At 41.3% G+C, this 20,811-nt stretch overlaps 1 protein-coding gene across 2 annotated transcripts in view; it reads right to left on the bottom strand.

The window, feature by feature from the left end:
* Positions 1-9,988: 9,988 nt before the first annotated feature.
* hephl1a (hephaestin-like 1a) overlaps positions 9,989-20,811 on the bottom strand; it is a 38,744-nt gene continuing 27,921 nt past the window's right edge. The window contains exons 18-20 of one of the 2 annotated variants that reach the window (XM_079885632.1): positions 20,529-20,688; positions 12,544-12,594; positions 9,989-12,418 (exon numbers count right to left, since the gene is read on the bottom strand). In XM_079885632.1, coding sequence (XP_079741758.1) covers positions 12,336-12,418; positions 12,544-12,594; positions 20,529-20,688 — 294 coding nt within the window. In that variant the 3' untranslated portion in view covers positions 9,989-12,335. The remainder of the gene's footprint in view (positions 12,419-12,543; positions 12,595-20,528; positions 20,689-20,811) is intronic. The other variant, XM_079885633.1, reaches the window with a different exon arrangement.

The following is a 20,811-nucleotide window of genomic DNA, read 5'->3' as shown; positions in this document are numbered from 1 at the left end:
GTTGAACAATATCCAGATAGTTTTGAAGACCGAACTGATGAAGGAGAAATAATGGGCAGTAGACATTTCACTTGGTGCTCACAGCTAAAAACAAGAGTAGACAACCTGAACAGGAACAACACTCTTGCACGGCTAAGAAAACCAAAAAGGCCTGCTGCGATGGTGGAGAATAGTCAGCCAGTATCATCAAGAAAATGTGCAAAAACTGACAGCTATGGCTGTATAAACTGACGACCAAGTGAACTACCTGTGGGAGAAACAAAAAGTGGGGCTTAAAAGGTGGGGCTTAAAAGCATTTTCACTCAAAAGGGCCAAAATGGAGCAGATAGGGCAAGAGTATATGAGCTGATGATGATAACATATGAGTTCCCACATTGCACCATCAATGCATTATCTACACCTAGCATTGGCCAGCTAAAGAGGGATTGGCCTCTCTTGATTATGAAGGGGTTCCTGATCCAGTACACTTAAACTAGAATCTAGACTCAAGAAGTCCATCACTGGAAAAGGAAGAAGGGTGCTCCAGTTCGTTAAGACTCAGCTGCTGCACTGGAGACAAGAGGTGAGGACAGTCCTTGAGAAAAGTATCTGGAGATGTGGATCCTGGCCTTGCTGCCATAATGGTGATGATGGCCTTCTTCAAAGACAAAGAAGATTCACTTTTCCTCCTGGCTCATGTAAGAACAATAATTGTTTTATGATCTGTCATAACATATAGGACATTGTGATGTTTAATTCAAATTAGGACACACTCCAATTAATTTTTGTAAATGTAATTGAAAAATGAATGTATCAATAATACAGAAGCTCATATGCTGCAACACTGAGTTCCAGCTCTTTCTTCTGAATTACTGATTTTCTACAGAGACAGATTGAGTCCATCCCAATTGTTTCTACAATGAAATACACTTATTTTTTAGGACCACAGATGTCATTTAAGCACCATCTTTTAAATGTCCAGTATGATCTCAGATCTAACCACTGTTTTTTTTTTTTTCTTTTCTTTGTGTTGACTTTTTTGTACAGGTCACCACAATGCAGGCAGATGCAGCAGACCTGGCTAGCACACCAAGGATAATCCTGCTGGGTGAGATTTCTATATCTGATTTACACAATCACTAAATAACACAAGACATCTTGAAGTTGTACTAGACGAACACATGACGTTGTGCACCACTAACATAATAAAATATGTATTTAATTCCAAACTTGGACACACATAAACTCCAACCCAGACTCAGAAGACTTAAGGGATAGAACCCAGTCACGTCAAGTCAAGTCAAGTCAAGTCATCTTCATTTATATAGCGCTTTTAACAATGTAGATTGTTTCAAAGCAGTTTTACAGAGATAAATGTATAATTTAAGGTAAGATTGTTTTGGCTTTATAGCGGTTCTTTAATAAAGTTATTTTCCAGCTAAAGTTAGTTTTGATTGATTCGCTTCCGTCGCAACGATCATTTGTTATTAAATTAGGGGCCGCAAAGACGACACTATTCTCTCTACACAAACTTTAAACGCGATCCTGTGAGAAACGCTGATGGCTTTCACATGCACATTAAGAATTGGTTCTATAGTTATGTGCGTTTGTAATTCCCTACAAACCAAGCCTAAACAAATTACTGGTGTTTCCTTATAGTTTTGATTCAGAATTTTATTTTATTTTATCAATTCGGGGTAGATACGCAAATTGAGTTTTCCCGACGACGCTTTATCTATAGAGTGGGAAAGGGATCCTCCATAGGGAGAGACTAGTTTGCACTTCAGCACTGCGTTGTCATCCGACACACTCTCATGGAGTCCACTACAGTGCCTGGAAACAGAGACTGACACTCAGACGTAGAGTGCAATATAGCAGCCAGACGCCCTTGTAGACGCCCTTCCTGCAACCCCACGTAGGCTTGAGGCCATAAGGACAGCTACAGCAGCAGACTGAATCCTACAATTGGTGTTGCAGTACATAAAGTCAGGGTGGCCAGAGTACATAGGCCATGTCCCAGCAGCAATCAGAGAGTATTTTCCCATGAAAGCTGAATTATCTGAATGCAATGGGATTGTCATCAGAGGCAGCCATATGGTGATTCCAGATGTGCTGAGAACAGACATCCTGAACTGAATACACGACGGACACCAGGGGTTGACAAAGTGTAGAGAGCCAGCCCATGCGTCCGTATGGCAGCCCAGCATCTCATCAGCAATCCAACAAAAATCCAGTCCTGTCAAGTATGCCGTGAGATGAAACCCAGCCAGTGGAAAGAACCTTTCATCTGTACCCCCCTCTTCCTGACCGGCCTTGGAAGAGCCTTGCTATGGACCTGTGCGATCATAACAAAAACACTTACCTTGTCGTGTCAGACTATTTTTCCCGGTTCCTGGAAATACTTCACCTGCCGACAACCACTGCCTCGCAGGTAATCTTGAAGTTGAAGACAGTGTTTGCAAGATTTGGCTGTCCAGATGAGGTCGTGTCTGACAATGGGCCTAAATTTTCATGCCAGGAATTTAAAGACTTTGTGAGAGAGTTCGACTTTATACACATCACTTCAAGTCCACACAACCCTCAAGGGGACGGACATGCAGAGAGAGGGGTTCAGATTGCTAAAAGAATCTTGAAGCAGAAAGACTCTCTGCTCGCCCTCATGTGCTTTCGGTCAACACCTTGCACCACTACAGGCGTGAGCCCGGCAAAGCTATTCATGGGGCGGAAGATAAAGACAACCCTTCCAACACTGGAGCCTCGATGGCCTAATCTGGAAACGGTCAGGACTAAGGATGCATGGGAAAAGGGGAAACAAGCGTTCTACTTTAACCAGCGCCATGGAGCTTGGCCCTTGCCTTCTTTAAAGCCAGGTGATCCTGTCCTCATGAAGCTGGACCATCAGAAAGTCTGGAGAACACCTGCCGTTGTCACTGGAGACAGCATCACACCACGCTCCTTTGTTATTGAAACACCTCAGGGAGCAACTTTGAGACGCAACCGGCGTCACTTGCAGCATGTTCCTCCGGCGGCTGGAGACACACATCTAGCTCCAGATGGACTACAGCAAGGAGCTTCCACACAGCAGCCTGACCCCGCAGTCTTCGCTGACACTCCATCACCAACCCCCAGAGTCAAACCACCAGACACACAGACTGGACTGTTCTATACCCGGTCTGGGGTGTGTTTCCCAAAAGCATCGTTAGCCAACTATGTTCGCAAGTTCCGTCGTTATCATCATAGTTCAACGAGTCAGTGTTTCACGAAACCATCATTCTAACAAATATTCGCAAACAGCATCGCAAAGTTGTGTAGTTGGAATGACAGCTCTCGACCTGTGGTTAGAAGCATAGTTTCTAGTTTGCATGACATGTGGACTTAATAAATCCTTATCTTGAGCAAAATAAGCAAGCTGACATTCAGTGCAACCTGTGTCTTTTATTTAGAATACATACAAATGTCATTTACGTCTTTTAGTAAGAGATTTAAAGCACTGCTTTTGAAGACTGTGCATGTGCGAACATGCTCTACTATGTAAGAACTGTCACGACACGCACACACAGGGAATTAGAGATCCAAAAGCAGTGTTTTATTAAAGGGTAATCCGTACTCACAACCAGTCCAGGCAAAGGTCAAAATCCAAAAGGCAATCCAAAAACATAAAAGATAAACACTAGAAACAGGCTCGAATTAACAACGGAAGTGTGGGGACAATAGACAAGGACTCCGTGACAAACACTGAAACAGACAGGGTATATATACACAAGTGCTAACAAGGTGACGAGAAACAGCTGTAAGGCAATGAACAATCAGTGACAGACAGGATCATGGGAATTGTAGTGAGAATGCATAGACACCGTGAAAACTGAGGACCTCTAGTGTTTAACCCAGGGAACCACCAGACACTGTGACATAACCCCCCCTCTACGGAGCGGCTACCAGACGCTCCACGACAGAAAACAAAACTCGACAAAAGTCCAGGAGGGAGGTGGAACTGTGGGGGATTGGGGGAGGGACGGAGGGCCAGGACCATGGGAGGGGAGGGACGGAGGGACGGAGGGCCAGGACCATGGGAGGGAATGGACACAGGGGATGACAGTTCATCGGGCGGCCTGGGCGGAGACGACCCTTCAGGCGACCAGGGCGGAATAGATAGTCCATCGGGCTGTCTGGGCGGAGACGACCCTTCAGGTGGCCAGGGTGGAGCAGGTAGTCCATCGGGCGGCCAGGGCAGAGACTCTCCCTCGGGCGGCCAGGGCGGAGACCCTCCCTCGGGCGGCCAGGGTGGAGACCACCCCTCGGGCGGCCAGGGCGGAGACCACCCCTCGGGCGGCCAGGGCGGAGACGACCCCTCGGGCGGCCATGGCGGAGACACCGGCTCAGGAACTGGAACAGACACCGGCTCAGGAACTGGAACAGACACCGGCTCAGGAACTGGAACAGGAACTGGAACAGACACCACCGGCTCAGGAACTGGAACAGACACCACCGGCTCAGGAACTGGAACAGACACCACCGGCTCAGGAACTGGAACAGACACCACCGGCTCGGAGGCGGCCATCTTGTCTGAAGACACAGGTTCGGCGTCGGTCATCTTCTCCAAAGACACAGGCTAGGCAGACGTGACGTGAACAGGCTCTGCGGCAGCCATCTTGTCCGAAGACACAGGCTTGGCAGGCGTGACGTGAACAGGCTCGGCGGCGGCCATCTTGTCAGAAGACACAGGCTCAGCAGGCGTGACGTGAACAGGCTCGGCGGCGGCCATCTTGTCCAAAGACACAGGCTCGGCAGACGTGCTGTGCTTCCTCCACGCATGCAGTACCGCCACTGCATAAAAGAGGAAGACCGCTCTCTTGGCCGTGGCAGGACTGATGGTGGGCGGCTCCAAAACGATCTCAGGGATGACAGCGGGCTGCTCGGAGGGGACGGCCTCCGGGACGACAGCGGGCTGCTCGGAGGTGACGGCCTCCGGGACGACAGCGGGCCGTTCGGGGACGACCTCCAGGGAGACAGCGGGCTGTTCAGGGATGTCAGGAGTGCAGGAAGCTCTCCCTCTCCTTCTCCTCTGCCGCCTCTGATAGCGACAGGCAGGCTCTGGACTGGATGGGATCGGCGGCGGATAGAAGTCTGGGCTGGATCTCACCACCTCAGGTTCCATGAAGGATCGAGGTGGAGAGTGATACCTGGACTCCCCTCTAGTACCTCCTCTACTATGACCTCCGCGGGTCCCAGAAAATTTTGCCAGCCGGGTTCCCTCGAACGACTCTCTGGGATGATCTGAAGAGGGTGTGGAAGCTTTCTTCAAATCAGCTTCCTCAGTCAATTGGGCCCACAGTGCAAAACACTCGAAGATGTTCATACGAGGAGGAATCTCTTTAGGTTGAGAATTCCCCTTCTGCTGTTTCCCCCCCTTCTCAGTGGCTGGAGATTTTGGAGACCACATAGCGCTGGATCTCTGCATGACGGAGGCCTTTCTTTCACGACACGCACACACAGGGAATTAGAGATCCAAAAGCAGTGTTTTATTAAAGGGTAATCCGTACTCACAACCAGTCCAAGCAAAGGTCAAAATCCAAAAGGCAATCCAAAAACATAAAAGATAAACACTAGAAACAGGCTCGAATTAACAACGGAAATGTGGGGACAATAGACAAGGACTCCGTGACAAACACTGAAACAGACAGGGTATATATACACAAGTGCTAACAAGGTGACGAGAAACAGCTGTAAGGCAATGAACAATCAGTGACAGACAGGATCATGGGAATTGTAGTGAGAATGCATAGACACCGTGAAAACTGAGGACCTCTATTGTTTAACCCAGGGAACCACCAGACACTGTGACAAGAACGAGCCTATAATTGAGAAAAATAACTGAGAAAAATGAGAAAAAGTCCTCAGATGCCATGACTGTAATTTATATCAAAACATCTAGCGTTAATTCGATCTCAAACAGTTTTTATTCCACCACGTGAGTGACGTCATAAACCAAGGTGGTTGAACGTCTTTGCGACAAAATGGTTTCGGGAAACAGTCGTGACTAGATAGTTGATTTCTTCAACGATGCATCGTACTATGGTGGTTACGACGTTGTATGGGAAACACACCCCAGAGCAACTTAAATAAGTCACATCAAATTTGATTTACTTAAATTATTTTACTATGGCTGACACATATATTCATATATTCATTCATATTCACTTATGGAAGAGTGCCAGGTTGTTGGTCTTCACAGAAATGAGTAGAATGAAAACCAGCGTCCCGTAGTCCGTGACAGATAGCCAGACCGCTGCTGTCTTGCAGAGATGACCCTTGCGGACCTCGTCTTGATTCTCCAGATAGTACCTGATGATGTCATCTGGTCATGAAGAGCAAGGTCAAGGTTCTGTCAGTCACATGACTGGTGAGGTTGAGCAGAGCCTCGGGAGTGAGCTGGACACCCTCCTCCTCAATGAAATGCTCCAGCAGCAGCCACTCCAGTGCAAATATCACTTCAGTATGTGCCTTAATGCAAATGGAGGCACAATATGATCTTTTCCTTCACCAGATGGATGTAAAAACTGCCTATTTGCATGCTCCACTTGACTGTGAGATTTACATGGAACAGCCAGAAGGATTTTGAAGTGAAGTGAAACATAGGTGAGAAACTAGTCTGTAAACTGAACAAGTCACTGTATGGTTTAAAACAGTCAGGTAGAATCTGGGACAAACTGGAACTGGACTACCTCAGTGAGAATGATTTACAGTAAACAAACTGAAAAAGTATATATTATAGTAATCTGGGTTGATGATCTGATAATTGCTGCCAGTAGCAATGATTTACTGAATTGCGTGAAAAAGATGCTGACAGCAAGATTCAAAATGAAAGATCCTAGGAATTGATTTTCATTAAAATGAAGGATTCATGAAAATTAATCAGAAAAGGTACATTTGAAAGGTACTAGGCAAGGCAAGGCAAGTTTATTTATATAACACATTTCATACACAATGGTTATTCAAAGTGCTTTACATAGAAGAAATTAGAATAAAAGAAATAAGAATAATTAAAACAGTTTAGAATAAAAAATAAAATAAAATACAGTACAAACAGTCGGACGAACAGTGGCACAGTGCTCATTCAGTAAATGCACAGCTAAACAGATGCGTTTTGAGTATGGATTTGAAGATTCCTGAGATTCCTGACTTGATTTTTAGTTGTTTGACCCCTATAGTGAAGGTATGCATTCAACTTGAGAACTTCACCTTTGTTTCCAAACGCAATGACTTCAGTTTTGTCTTTGCAGAAAATTTTGGCACATCCAACTGTTCACTTAGTAGACTAAGTAGATCTGTGTGTCGTCTGCATAGCTGTGGTAAGCAATTTGGTTCTTTCTCATTATTTGGCTCAGTGGGAGCATGTACAGGTTAAATAGGAGTGGCGCAAGAATTGAGCCTTGAGGGACTCCGCATGTCATGGATGTCCATTCAGACTTATGGTCATCTAGAGAAATTCAATACGTCAGACTGTAAACCCAGGTCAACACCATGTGAGCAAAAGCTTGACTACAACAGTGATGATGATCCTGTTGATCCTAAAAGGTATCGTGAGGCAGTAGTTTGATCTATCTGATGACATGTACTAGACCTGATCTAAGTTGGATCTCAATATCTGTCTGATCCAAATGAACAACACTGGTTTACAGTGAAACGTGATGAGGTACTTAAAAGGTACAATTGATCATGAACTATGTTTCAAGAAAAGTGAATAAAAACTCAAACTTGTGGCATACAGTGATGCTGATTGGGCATCATATCTAAATGACAGGCGGAGTACGACAAGATACTGTTTTTGTCTTACTCAAAATGGTCCTCTGATTTCCTGCAAGTCAAAGACAGTCCACAGTTGCTTCGGCGGCAGTGGTTCATGTAGGTTGTCTACAAACCAGAAGGTTGGTGGTTCAATCCCCGGTTTGTCAATCCCTGACCAAGTGTCGAGGTGTCCATGAGCAAGACACCTAACCCCAGTTGCTCCTGACGAGCTGGATGGCGCCTTGCATGGCTGACACCGCCGTCAGTGAATGGGTGAATGGGTGAATGTGAGGCTATGTAAAGCGCTTTGGTGGCCATTGGTCTGTGAAAGCACTATATAAATGCAGTCCATTTACCATTTTGTCTACAAGTGAAGCTGAGTGTATGGCACTGGCCGCAACCACACAGGAAAACATGTATTTTGTACAGTTGTTGAACAGCATGGAAAATTACTGTCTGTTTGAGCCAGTACAAATCTTTGAAGATAACCAAGGTGCCATTGCTCTGTCAAAGAACCCAGAGTGTCGACAAAGATGTATACATGTTGATGATGTATCATTTCATTCGATCAGTTTGAGTTTCATGTTTGGCATGTAAATGCAGCACGAGAGAAGTACAAGACTGTGTTCATGTGTTATGTTGTTATAATGGTAAACTGCACAGTATGAGAACAAGTGGGGGTGTTGAAGTTAGGTGTGCCCTCATACTGCTCATGTCATGTGTATGTCTATCCATAAATGGATATATGCAAATAAAAAATGTTCCGGTCCAACAGAATACCGAGTGATGTATGTGTATTTTTCCCTCCATATAGTTTATTAAAATTAACCGGTTATCATTCACAAAAATGGGCTATGCCAACAGTAACATTTCCATAACAATATAACACTGTATGGCATTAAAAAATGGTAATTTATTACAACATGGTAATAAATAACAGTAAAATGCTGTACATCATTTTACAGTATGATTAAATCTACTCTAGTTATTTTTACGGTAATTTTAATGTGGTATGAAATACAGCAACGCTTTTTCATATCCGAAAAGGAGGTATATGCTGTGAGTAATAACACATCTCTAATCTGTTTTACTCATTTGGAATATTAGCCTGGCTAACGTCAGACCTCTTTCTCATTGAGACGTGGTCTGGGAACCACATGTTCATTTTCTCATATTTGAGGCGTGGTTTACGAATGCCCAGAGCCGTTTATTGGGCGCTACGAATGTCTATCAAATGCGCCTGTACGTAGCTCATAGCCAATCGTTTCAATTATACCAGATGATGTATGTAGAGCGACAGAAATTCGACGAGGAAGAAGACGAAATAAACTTGCGTTCTAAACTACTCAGAACACTATCTAAGGCTGCATCGAAAGGTAACTTCGCGTCTGCTGCCATGTTGGATCCATAGACATAAACAAACTGCTTCGGTGTGTCGCATAGACGTCGTCATCGTCTTGCTGCTCCCTCCCCGGTCTGTGATTGGTTCCCTAACTGAGGCGAAAATCTGGTCCATGGTATCCAGGCTGCCTAGCAGCGTGAATAAAATTGCGCAGCGCTCAAGGCAGCATGGGGAAACCCAGGCTATTGGAATATAGTGATTTACCTTAATTATTATTTTTGGAACAGATAAGGGGCTAAACAGACAGCCAACCTAATGATATAACGTAGTCGTTTTGTAATCTGGCTTAAAATTATGTCAAATTGAACTATTTGACAAAGAGAAGATCTGACAACAGTTTTTTGTCTATTGTTCTTTTTACACAATTTTTTATATACATAAATAATCGATACACTTAAAACATTTACACATTTTGTCTATGAAACTTTTTTTTCTCTCATTTAAGATATGCAAATGAAATAAATTATTTAGGCAACATAATTACTGAAAAATTATGTTCCTTGTGTTGTTTTAATTTTGATAATTGTTGCAACTGAAATGAAAATTGAGTATTCATCCATTTGAGTATAAGCACGCATGTTCTTGTATTTGCACTACTGCCATCTAGAGGTTTCACTGGATACATCAACTGATCACCATAGCACCCGCAGATATTTAAGGTTATTAATTAAAATTAAATACATGTACATTTGTTCCAATTGTACCCATGTCAGGTATCTGTAATGCATCTGTAATGCCTAACCAACTAATGTAAAATGCTTAAAGATACCATTCTATATAATAATAATAATAATAATGATAATTAAGCTTTTAATTTTCTTTCATGTTCTTTATTATATACAACATAATTTATTTAAGAGCAGAAAATGGTTAACTATTCCACAGTTCGTTGAAAAAAACAAAACGATGAACAAATACGTTTAAAAACATAAACAATTTATTCATCAAGTCACTTAAACATTCACATACTCATACTAATCAACTTACTCTTACCGAGTTACTAAAAATGGTGGAAGATGCAAAGGCCTTCATCAGTGCATATGACATGTGTGGGACTTTACAGCAACTGACACCACATTCTGACATCAGACATCATTCTACCGAGTGTACAGTTGATACAGTGTTTATAACCCCACCTAAGTTTAAAGTTGTTCTGTCTTTAATCTTGTAGATTTGAATTTTGTCAACTATAATTGATTTATTTAGCAGTTCAAAGTTTACATCATAAAGCTGTAATATATTGATATGTATTGTTTTAGCAGACACAAGAGGCGTTTGTTACATTCTTCTCTAAGCTTTGATTTTATTAACACTAAATATGACCAAATTAAATTATCATAACTTGCATGTTAAATCAAAATTGAAAGAATAATCTTCAGTCTTTATTTTTTAAGAGTTGTTTTACCCCACAAAAGCTTATGTTTACCTACAATGAGAATGCCAGATGAGGTAGGGGAGCGCGGGGCACAATGTAACGCGGGGTTAGTTGTAACACACTTGTTTTAAATACTTCCACACATGCTAGGATGACGAAACTTAGTGTATTTACTAGTTGCCATATCAACACTATATAGAGAAAAAATTGCGCCAAAATTATTATTTTTTTGGAAGATATCCATAGACATTTATTAAACCATAGCAAAAGTAAATTTCTTACTTAAGTTAAATTTTCATCTCTATTTTTTGTGTTTATTTAAAATTAGACAAATCTGATATTATTTTAATCTCCAATATGTTATTTAACAGTTGAGATAGTTCTTTAATGCTTCGCTAACTAGCAGAAGACACTAGTAGGGTTTAAATCCCAGTTGTGCAGGCGGGGCATGTTGTAACACTGCGTTACAATGTGCCCCTATTAGAAATGTGCTATTATATTCTATACTTTTATTAATTTTATTGAGAAAACATGAGAAAAAGGTGAATAAAGACAGAGTCAATGTTCAGAAATGACTAATTATTTATTTGTTTTGAATTATGTTGTATAGCTGTGTTTTCTTGTGTTCGTAGTCAAAACTCAAAAATGAGTTTATATTTAATTATTAAAAATTGCCATTATTTTATATGAAAGAGTTTTTTAATTGTATTTTATTTAGAAAATATTTTAGTTTGTCTTGTATTTTTTATTAGATCAGATAACATTTTAAGCTGTCATATGCCATGTTACAATGTGCCCCTCACATGTTACAATGTACCCCAACTATGGGGCATGTTGTCACATTTCACTTCCATTCTTTCGGGGTATATCCAGAAAAAAGTATATACTGTATTAATAAAACAAAACCACATAATTGTACTAGACATGTGGGAAATTTATGTGGGAAAAAAAAAATACTCTGAACCATAAGTAGATTTACACAAACTGAGAAAGTCAAAAAGTGTTACTTTGTGCCCCGCTCTCCCCTAACTAAGGCTACGTCTACATTAATTAATAACTAATCCGGATACATTTGAAAACGGCGTTTTCGTTTATAAACGCTCTCCGTCCACACTAGCGTTTTCAGACGTTTCAGTGTGGATGAGAAACTTTTGAAAAACTGGTTCTGAAACCGCTAGATTCACCGTACTGCGCATGCGTAAAACCCCACAAAAGATCACTGATATGATTCAGATGGAAAAAATTATCGCGCAATTCTTCTGACAGGATAATTTTATTTAGTAAAATATCTCAGCATTCACTTATGCGTTCCAGGTCGCACTCAGTCACCATATGTTTGGTCTAAAACGCAACTGCTCTCATGTATTGCTGCAGGACAGCAAATGTGTTAAATTCTGTCATCTTTGCAGGACTGTGTGCAATATAGAATATTTTTAGCAACAGTGTGAAAGTGAATATCACATAACAGGCACAATACTGGTATAAACATGAATATCTATTGGTACAATATGCGTCACATGACTAAATTTACGTTATCGTTTTTAGTACCACCGGTTTCACAGTCCACACTACAACGCGAAAACGGCGTTTTCAAATGTATCCACTTTGGAGTGCGTTTTCAAAAAAGCTTCATTTTCATTAATAAAAACGCCGTCTCAGTGTGGATGGAAGGCCAAAACAGAGAGAAAAATATACGTTTTCAAAAGAAAACGTATTAGTGTGGACATGGCCTAAGTAGTGAGCAACAATAAATATTCATTCTGTTGGGTGTATGGTCAATTTTATCTTTTTTTTTCAGTGCGTTACAACAAGGCTCAATAGGACCGATCCAAGGGCACACAACATCACAGTGTAGAGGCTTCCAAAGTGGCTGAAGGCTGGAGAGAAAAAAAGACAAAAAAACAACAACAACCTTTGTTATTACCATTTATCACACTGCATATAAACATAGCATGATTTTCTAAGAACAAAAACAATACAGTGAATACAAATGTTTATTTACCACTGGCCATATTTTTGCCATCATTGATCCTTGTTGACTTGTCATGAGACCCTGATGATACAAGTAAAAATCTATATTAATGCATATAAATCTATTTACACTCACTGAATCCAGTTTAGAAATTCATCCACTCTAAACAGGTGTTTACCCAAAAAAACATTTAGGCATACGTTTAAGGGCTTAAGGGAATCATGTTTCACAAAAAAAAAAATAGTAAAAATAGAAAGAGAGACAGCTTTTAACCAAGTGACGGTGGAATTTCAGCACTTTCTAAAATTAGAGCAAACATGAACAGCAGAGTTTCCAGTTCTCATGCATTTGGTGTTAGACAGTGGCTTTCTAGTGTTGTGCTGAATTTTGACAGTCACTTTTGAAATTTAGCACAGATATATCCCGTTTCTCTGGATCATCTTTGAGATGTTTGTACACCTTGACTAGAGTCAACCTTTGGCAAATTCTATTGACTAATTTGGAAAGGTGAAATCCAGATCCAGTGTCCAATCCAGAACCTGGAGGGCCAACATCCTGGACAGTTAGCTACAACTATATAGTAGGCAAAAAACAGTATGTGACAAAAGAAGTATGTCCAAATTCACAGTACTCATAAAAGAGTAGGAAAAAAGTACCCTGATGATCTATTCTACCAGTGAGATTCTCAAGTGTGCATACGATGGACACTTTACTATCCCTTGAGGCCACGGGAGAAGATTTATTAATGGCAGTGAAGCGACGTAACTGACGCTGGTGGGTCGCATGACCATGACAGCATGGCGAATGTAGTACGTCCAGATTACATTCATACTACACATTCTTACTATGTAGAACATACTTTTTTTAGTGGTCGTGAAGTAATTACTTATTCAAAATATGTACCTACTCAAGAGAGTGTGTGATGTCGGATGCAGCCCTAGTAATCCTGAAGACCTTAATTAGCTTGTTCAGGTGTGTTTAAATGGAGTTGAGCTAAATTCTGTAGTTAAGGATTGGACACCCCTGAGAGCTGAAAATGTATATCGGTGCAAAACCAAGCCATGAGGTCAAAAAGAACGTCCTGCAGAGCTCAAAAACAAGGCAGATCTTGTGTAGGTTACATAAAACTTTCAGCTGAATTGAAGGTTCCCAAGAGCACCATTGCCTCCATAATTTTTAAATGGAAGATATTTAGAACAACCAGTACTCTTCTTATAGCAGGTCACGAGACCAAACTGAGCAATCAGGGAACAAGGGCTTTGAAATGAGAGGTGAACCCAATGGTCACTCTAGGCTATGTTTACACGGAAACGATCTGAAGAGAAAACGCAAAAGTGGCGTTGCGTTATCACTTTTTATTCTGCGTTTAGATGAGCGTTATGGGGGGGGGGGGGAATCTGCATGCATATGGTGACGCAAAAGTGTGTGAAATTCGATGTAGTATGCACTCCAGGCGGCTAGGTGGCAATGTGAAGCACTGCCACACAACAACACCAAGTCCGCGCGCCTGCGTACAACCTTCCTTCTACTTCTCTCCCTAGCAGACTTTTGCGTTTTTACCCTTTAGACGGGAATGCGACGGTGGAGCGTTTTTAAGATTTCCACTCTGGAGGGTGGTTTCACTTTTTTGCGTTTTTACACCCCAAAAACGTCGTTGCCATCTAAACGAAAGGCACATCTGATCAAATATTTTTACGTTTTCACCCGCAAGCGTTCTAATGTAAACAGGGCCCTAGTTGAGCTCCATAGATTATAGATAGAGATAGGAGAAACTTGCAGAAAGAGCAGAAGAAACTATCACTGCAACACTCCACAGATATACATATATTAGTTCAGGCATGAAACTAGGGGTATGTTTCCCGTACAACGACGTAACTCGCTGATTAACTACTATAGTACGATGCATCGTTAAAGAAATCAAGTAGCTAGTCACGACTTTTTCTTGAAACCGTATTGTCGCAAATTGGTCGTTCAACCACATTGGTTGATGTAACGCAGGTGGTGGAGAAATAATATCTAGGCTACTTTTAATGAATCTGTTTGAGATTGAATTAATGCTAGATGTTTTGCAATAAATTACAGACATGGCATTAGAGGACTTATTCAAATTTTTGTCAGTTATTTTGCTTTACTATTTCCAGATTCAATCATAGGCTCGTTCTTACGTAGTAGAGCACGTACACACATGCACTCTTCAAAAACAATGCTTTTTGAAAACAATGCTAGTTTTTTGAAAACAAACTAAAAGACGTAAATGACATCTGTATGTATTCCAAATAAAAGATATAGATTTTACTGAATGTCAGCTTGATACTTTGGCTCAAGATAAGGATTTATTCAGTCCACATGTCATGCAAACAAGAAACTATGCTTCTAACCACGAGAGCTGTCATTCCAACCACACAACTTTGTGTTGCTGTTTGTGAATGTTGCTTAGAACGATGGTTTCGGAAAACACAGAGTCGTTGAACTATGCTGAACACAAAGAAACTTGCGGCCATATTTGGCTAACGATGCTTTCATGAACCGCACCCCTGAAGTACTTCCTAATGCATAGAACCATATATGTTTTTCCCTAGCTTGCGATCGCCCTGCTGCCAATTATGAAAACTTCTGTTATACTCCTCACCAGCGCCACCTTTACAGCTCTGCTACGGGGGCTCTACCATTTTCTTACAGCAGCCTATCCTTTTGTTTGCAGCAGTATCAGCGTAGCATATCTTGTCCACCCAAAATCAGGAATATGTATATTCCATGCCCCATGCCAATAAATGCTAGTTGAAATAATCCACTCCGAGAGTTGTCATCATGACTGAACTAGGCTTTTGGCAGAGAGGCCAGACAGAAGCCTCTCCTCAGTACAAAACACATGAAAGCTGGCTTGGACTTTAATGGACTTGCAAACAAACACTTAAATGACTGGAAGCAGGCCCAGACTGGCCATTGGGAGCAACAGGAGAATTTCCTGGCAGGTTATGGGGAACTGGTCAGGGTTGAAAAAAGCTGAATGCCACAAAATAAAGATATATACAGTAATTTATACTATATCAAAATTTTAAGAAAAAATAATGGTGTTAAGTGTTTCTTTTTTCGTTTTTTTTTTTCTTCATCATTCAAAAATGCAGGTTTTATGGTAAGGGATGAATGCAGAGCAAACAATGGGCTTTTATTTTGAATTAAAAATAAAACTAATACAAACAAAAACTAGCCTGTAGGGGAAAACAGACCGGCAAAGCACAAGGGGCACAACCGACGACAAACTAGCTCAGGATTGAGTGAATTCAGACACTGAGTGCGCCGGAAGGGCTGCCGCTTTTGCATAGTTTGAGCTTGCTGTTTAATAATGAATTGAAACATAGCAAACTAGCAGCTCCAGTTGTGATGAAAAGATTTATCATAAACTCTGCTATGGAAACTAGCATGTATAAATCGTAATTAAACAATTTAACAATCAATTAAAAAGGAATTTATACCTGTATGATATTACACTGGACCAGCGCGGTTTGGAAAATGGATGGATGGATGATTCAGCTGTGGCGAGACGCGGGAATTCATTCAGTGCGTGACTCTCACAGTGCATTGTGGGTATTCTCTAGCCATTGAGCATACATCAGTTGTACATTCGTTACTGCGGTGCATTGTGGGATCGAATGAGTGCACTCAATAATGTCCACTATGGTTTCCGACACCACTGCAAATGGATGTTGTGTCAAATAGTGCCCTATTTAATGGTATAGAGGGAGATTTCAGACAGGCTTGTTCGACTTCATGCAGCGCTGCACAGACCGATCAGCAGCTGACTTGAAGAAGTGCACGCCGGTTAGAAGTTTTGCCTGACTTGAGGCAGCGCAGACGCCACGTCATTGTGACGTATGCCATCAAAATTCGATTCGAGAGCAGCTGGAGGACTTTAAACTGTTTCACGATTGGCCGGATTCACCGCATGACAATGATCGCTTGTGTTTCGTGTTTATTCTGACACCTACAGTTCCACTAATGCTCACAAATCTGTATATTTTTAAATTGTAAAAGCTATTTTCATGTAGTCGCGATGTTATATTATGTCATGTTTATCAAAATAAAGCTGATAAAAAACATAGGCCCCACTTCAATGGTATTTAAATTGTAGACTTATGTTGAATTTTATTCTTGTATAAACAGAAGCTGTATTAGGCAGTACATTGAGTGAAAACGTCTCTGAAACATCTGTGTCTTTGACAAATATTGCATTTATTTCACTTCATCTCTAATAAAGTAGCCAAACTCCACTCGAGCGTCACTACGGGAAGCAGAAAGTGTTTGACTTCAAGTCTCTGTTTTCTGCTGCTCCCCGACTGCAAGTGGCAACTCTCGCTGATCGGTTACATCGAGCCGAAGCTGGAGTCGAAACGCACCGGATGACACGAGAACATACAGGCAATAGGAACACTCACGACCAATGTGACCACACAAAATAAGACAACATTAAATCACACGGCTGATAAAAAAAAAAACATGAGCCGCATGATAGACAAAACATGACAATATGAAAGCAAGCTGCCAATTATAAACATGAGCCTCATGCTACACAGAACATGACAACAAAAACACACTAGACAAGAGCGTGAATATCCGAACCCTGGCACTGAACCAAAAACCAAACTAAACAAAAGTGCTGGGATCCGAACACCATGGTCAGCAGACACAACTTACAAATTAGCATATGGCCTGAGCAAACTCAAAATGTCATGCTCACAACAAGACAATAGGAGTTTCAGGGAGCTGTGTCACGTCTAGTTTTGGTTTTGTTTTGTTCATGTTTCATGTCTTATTTTTGAGGTTTTGTGTTGTGTTATCCTGCCTTGTGCTCCCCTTTGTCATGTGATTCCCTTGTCCTCTTGTGATCATGTCATGTGCTTCCTTGTTTAATGTGTTCTCATTGGTTCAGTGTCTTGTCAAGTCATTAGTCTCTGTGTATATATGTATTCATGTTTCCACAGTCTCTTGTCTTGTATTGTTTAGTGTAAACCTCTGTTGGTGTGTGTGTCATGTCATGTCATGTCATGTCTTCATGAAACAGTTGAAGCAAATGTGCTGTATTGTGTCGAGGCTTCGAAACAATCCGACACGGTGACCCCTAGTGGTCAGAACATGCATAAAAACCCCTTTTACAATTTTTTTATTGAAAGTAAAATCTTTCAAACACAATTATCTAATCTTCTAATAAGATTTCTCAAGTGTATATATGTTATTTTATCAATTGTGCAGGGTTTGTTTTGTCTGTTCTATGAATGGCTCAGCTAAACAGGCCACTAAGAATATTAACTACCATTATTAATTTTAATTATACTACTGTCTAATTAAAATGTCTACAAATGTATAAAACTGATCAGAGATCAGGTAAAACCCACAGACACTTGTCCATTGGCTCTCAGTGATTCATGGGTTGACAGAGATCATTGCCCTCTACGTTGAACCATTGAAATTTTGAAATGTTTCGAAACAGATATTACATAATGAAGCCTCGTTTCCTGAAATCACGTGACTCTGGCAGTTTGATACACAAAAGACTCGTAAAGGCTTCGAAGCTTCATGAAGCAGTGTTTTGAAATTGCCATCACTAGTTATTCTTAGTCATCTTTTTTTTCTTTTTTTTTTTTTTGCTCACTTTAGTTTGGATTATTGCAAATAAAACTCTCCTCAGTGGATCAATTACAATCTGTCACCAAACTAAGAATAAATCCAACTGAAGTGACAGAATCCTGACACAAATCGGCAGACAACATTTGGAATATTTTTTTAAAAAAAAGATTATTTTTGAAAGTTTCCATGACTAATATGGGCTTATGGGTAGCAATATTGTCATGATCCTGCCATCTAGTCTTTAATTTTCCCTGGTCTTGAGGCAGGATCATGACAGACCCATGTTTTATGTGTAAGCACATGGCCATTTGTTTGGGCTGTGTGCTTGTTGTCTCGTCACGTAACCCCGCCCCCTTGTTACCCTTGTTTAGTCATTATTAATTAATCTGTGTCACCTGTTGTTATCATTAGTTTCTCCCTATTTAATCCCCTTGTGTTTGCTGTCCTGTGCCAGTTCATTGCCATTTATTATGTGAAACCTACCGTGAGTAACCTGTTGAAAGTCTTGTGAAGCGTTTGATCCTGTCTTAGCTGTTAGTCTATTGTCTAGTTTCTTGTTTGAGTCTAAGTCTAGTCAGTCTAATATAGTCTTCCCTGTCTTGTTTTGCCCCCTCGTGGGTTTTGTTTTCTGTTTTCTGTCATCAATAAATCCTGTGTGTCCAGCAAACTGTCTGCGATTGGGTTCATCCTGTATCCTCATAACAGAATGAACTGGCCAAGAAGGAACCCAGCAGACAGTGTGTCTTCCCTGCTCCAGCAACAATCTGAGATCCGTGAACAATGTTGGTTGTCGGCTCCCACCGACAGAAAGAGGGTCAACCTCCCATTCTCGTCCCAGGGTGAGTGGATCCTTAAGAATTATGCCCAACTCTGGGATCGTTTCTCCCGGGAGGAGCCGCAGACTTCTTCCTCGAGGTCTCCACCATCTGCCAAGCTGTCAGTGATCCCGGAGGGTCGTGTCCTGGCTGTGGTTACCCAGGGGAATCAAGCTGGCTCCACTTCCACCCCTGAGGCTTCAGTCGTCCCCGAAAGTCTCCTTGGCAAGCGAGGGAGACGGACCTCATGGGAGTCGGCATCAGAGTCCTCTGTGACGGAATCAGCCCTGTAAGAGACTGTCCTCCATGCCCCAGTCACAGCTCCTGTTGAGCTTCCCCAACCAGTCGTTGGTCCAACGATGGCATCTGCTCCGCGGCCAAGGAGAAAGAAGAGGAGGAAGGGCGCCTCCAATCCTCTGTCTCTGTCTGCTCCCGAGCCCGCTACTGCAAGCGCTGCTCCCGAGCCCGCTACTGCAAGCGCTGCTCCCGAGCCCGCTACTGCAAGCGCTGCTCCCGAGCCCGCTACTGCAAGCGCTGCTCCCGAGCCCGCTACTGCAAGCGCTGCAGAGAGAGCAGCGGCCGATTCAGCTGCTGAGGCTGTTTTGCGCTCGTGGGTTTTGTTTTCAGTTTTCTGTCATCAATAAATCCTGTGTGTCCTGCAAACTGTCTGCGATTGGGTTCATCCTGTATCCTCATAACAAATATTCAATTTGAAATGTAATACGCAAAATCACAATGCAATATGTAAAATGGCAATGCATTTCTGTATTTAAATTTAAATTTTCCAATACATTTGTGCAATGTTTGGTGCAAAATGAAAATTCAGTTATATAATTTACATTTGCCATTTCATACACTAGTTTTAATATGTAAATTGAAGACATATTTTAAAGCTTTAAGTTGCAAAATTAAAATGTATTACAGAAATTATTAGATATGTTTAACGTTCAAGCAAAAACTGTAGCAAAATTGTAATTTAAATGTAATTTTTTCTTAATTGCATTTAGACTCACATTTAAGACACTTGCGATTGCATTTCCATTAAATGCACCAACTGCATTTCATTTTGCACCAATGTATTGGAAAATTTAAATTTAAATACAGAAATGCATTCCCATTTTACATATATTGTGATTTTGCATATTCCATTTCAAATTGAAATTTGCTACCCATAAGCTTCCATAGACAGAAACCCCAACAAACCTTGATCTACATCATCGTTTAGCAATATGCGGGAGAGATCCACAAACATCTGAGATCATCTGTCTATAAAGACTACGAAAGTTATAAAAGATCCAAAAACGCAGAAGACATTCACAAATATTCTTGAGACAGTATACTGATGTAATCAGCTCACTATGTATGTATCAAACTACAAATGTCGCTTGTGTATTTGTGGATTATATTGTAAGCTTTAAAAACCATGTAAGCTTCTTATGTGTACATTTTCATGCTTGCTTTTGTGCATTCCTGGATTTACTTCTGCATTTGTGAATTTCTTGCAGTATTTGTGAACAGAACATGAATGAAAACCCTTTACTTTAACTTTTGCACTGTTTTTGTCCTTTTACTCCTAACCTTTAGAATGAACAGTGAGAAGCGCCTCCATCCCCGCATGGATGTGGTCGGTCACATGACAGTGCAGCAGCCACTGTCCAGGAATTCCTGCAGTCAGTTCTATGGTCTGAAATGTTCCTGGGAATAGGTCATATACATCAGCACGATGAGAATGATCCATCTGAAGGAAAGAAAACGAGAGTGTTTGAGGGACAGTTTAACACCTAAGTGGGATTTAGACATCATTGTGTTTCAGAAGTGGATCTACTAGGGTGGCATGGTAGGGTTAGAAATGCTAAGAATA

This window comes from Squalius cephalus (genome assembly GCF_949319135.1).
Source record: "Squalius cephalus genome assembly, chromosome: 11".
Classification (NCBI taxonomy): Eukaryota; Metazoa; Chordata; class Actinopteri; order Cypriniformes; family Leuciscidae; genus Squalius; species Squalius cephalus.
The sequence above is the reverse complement of the archived record's forward strand: the minus strand, read 5'-3'. Positions and strand labels throughout refer to the sequence as shown.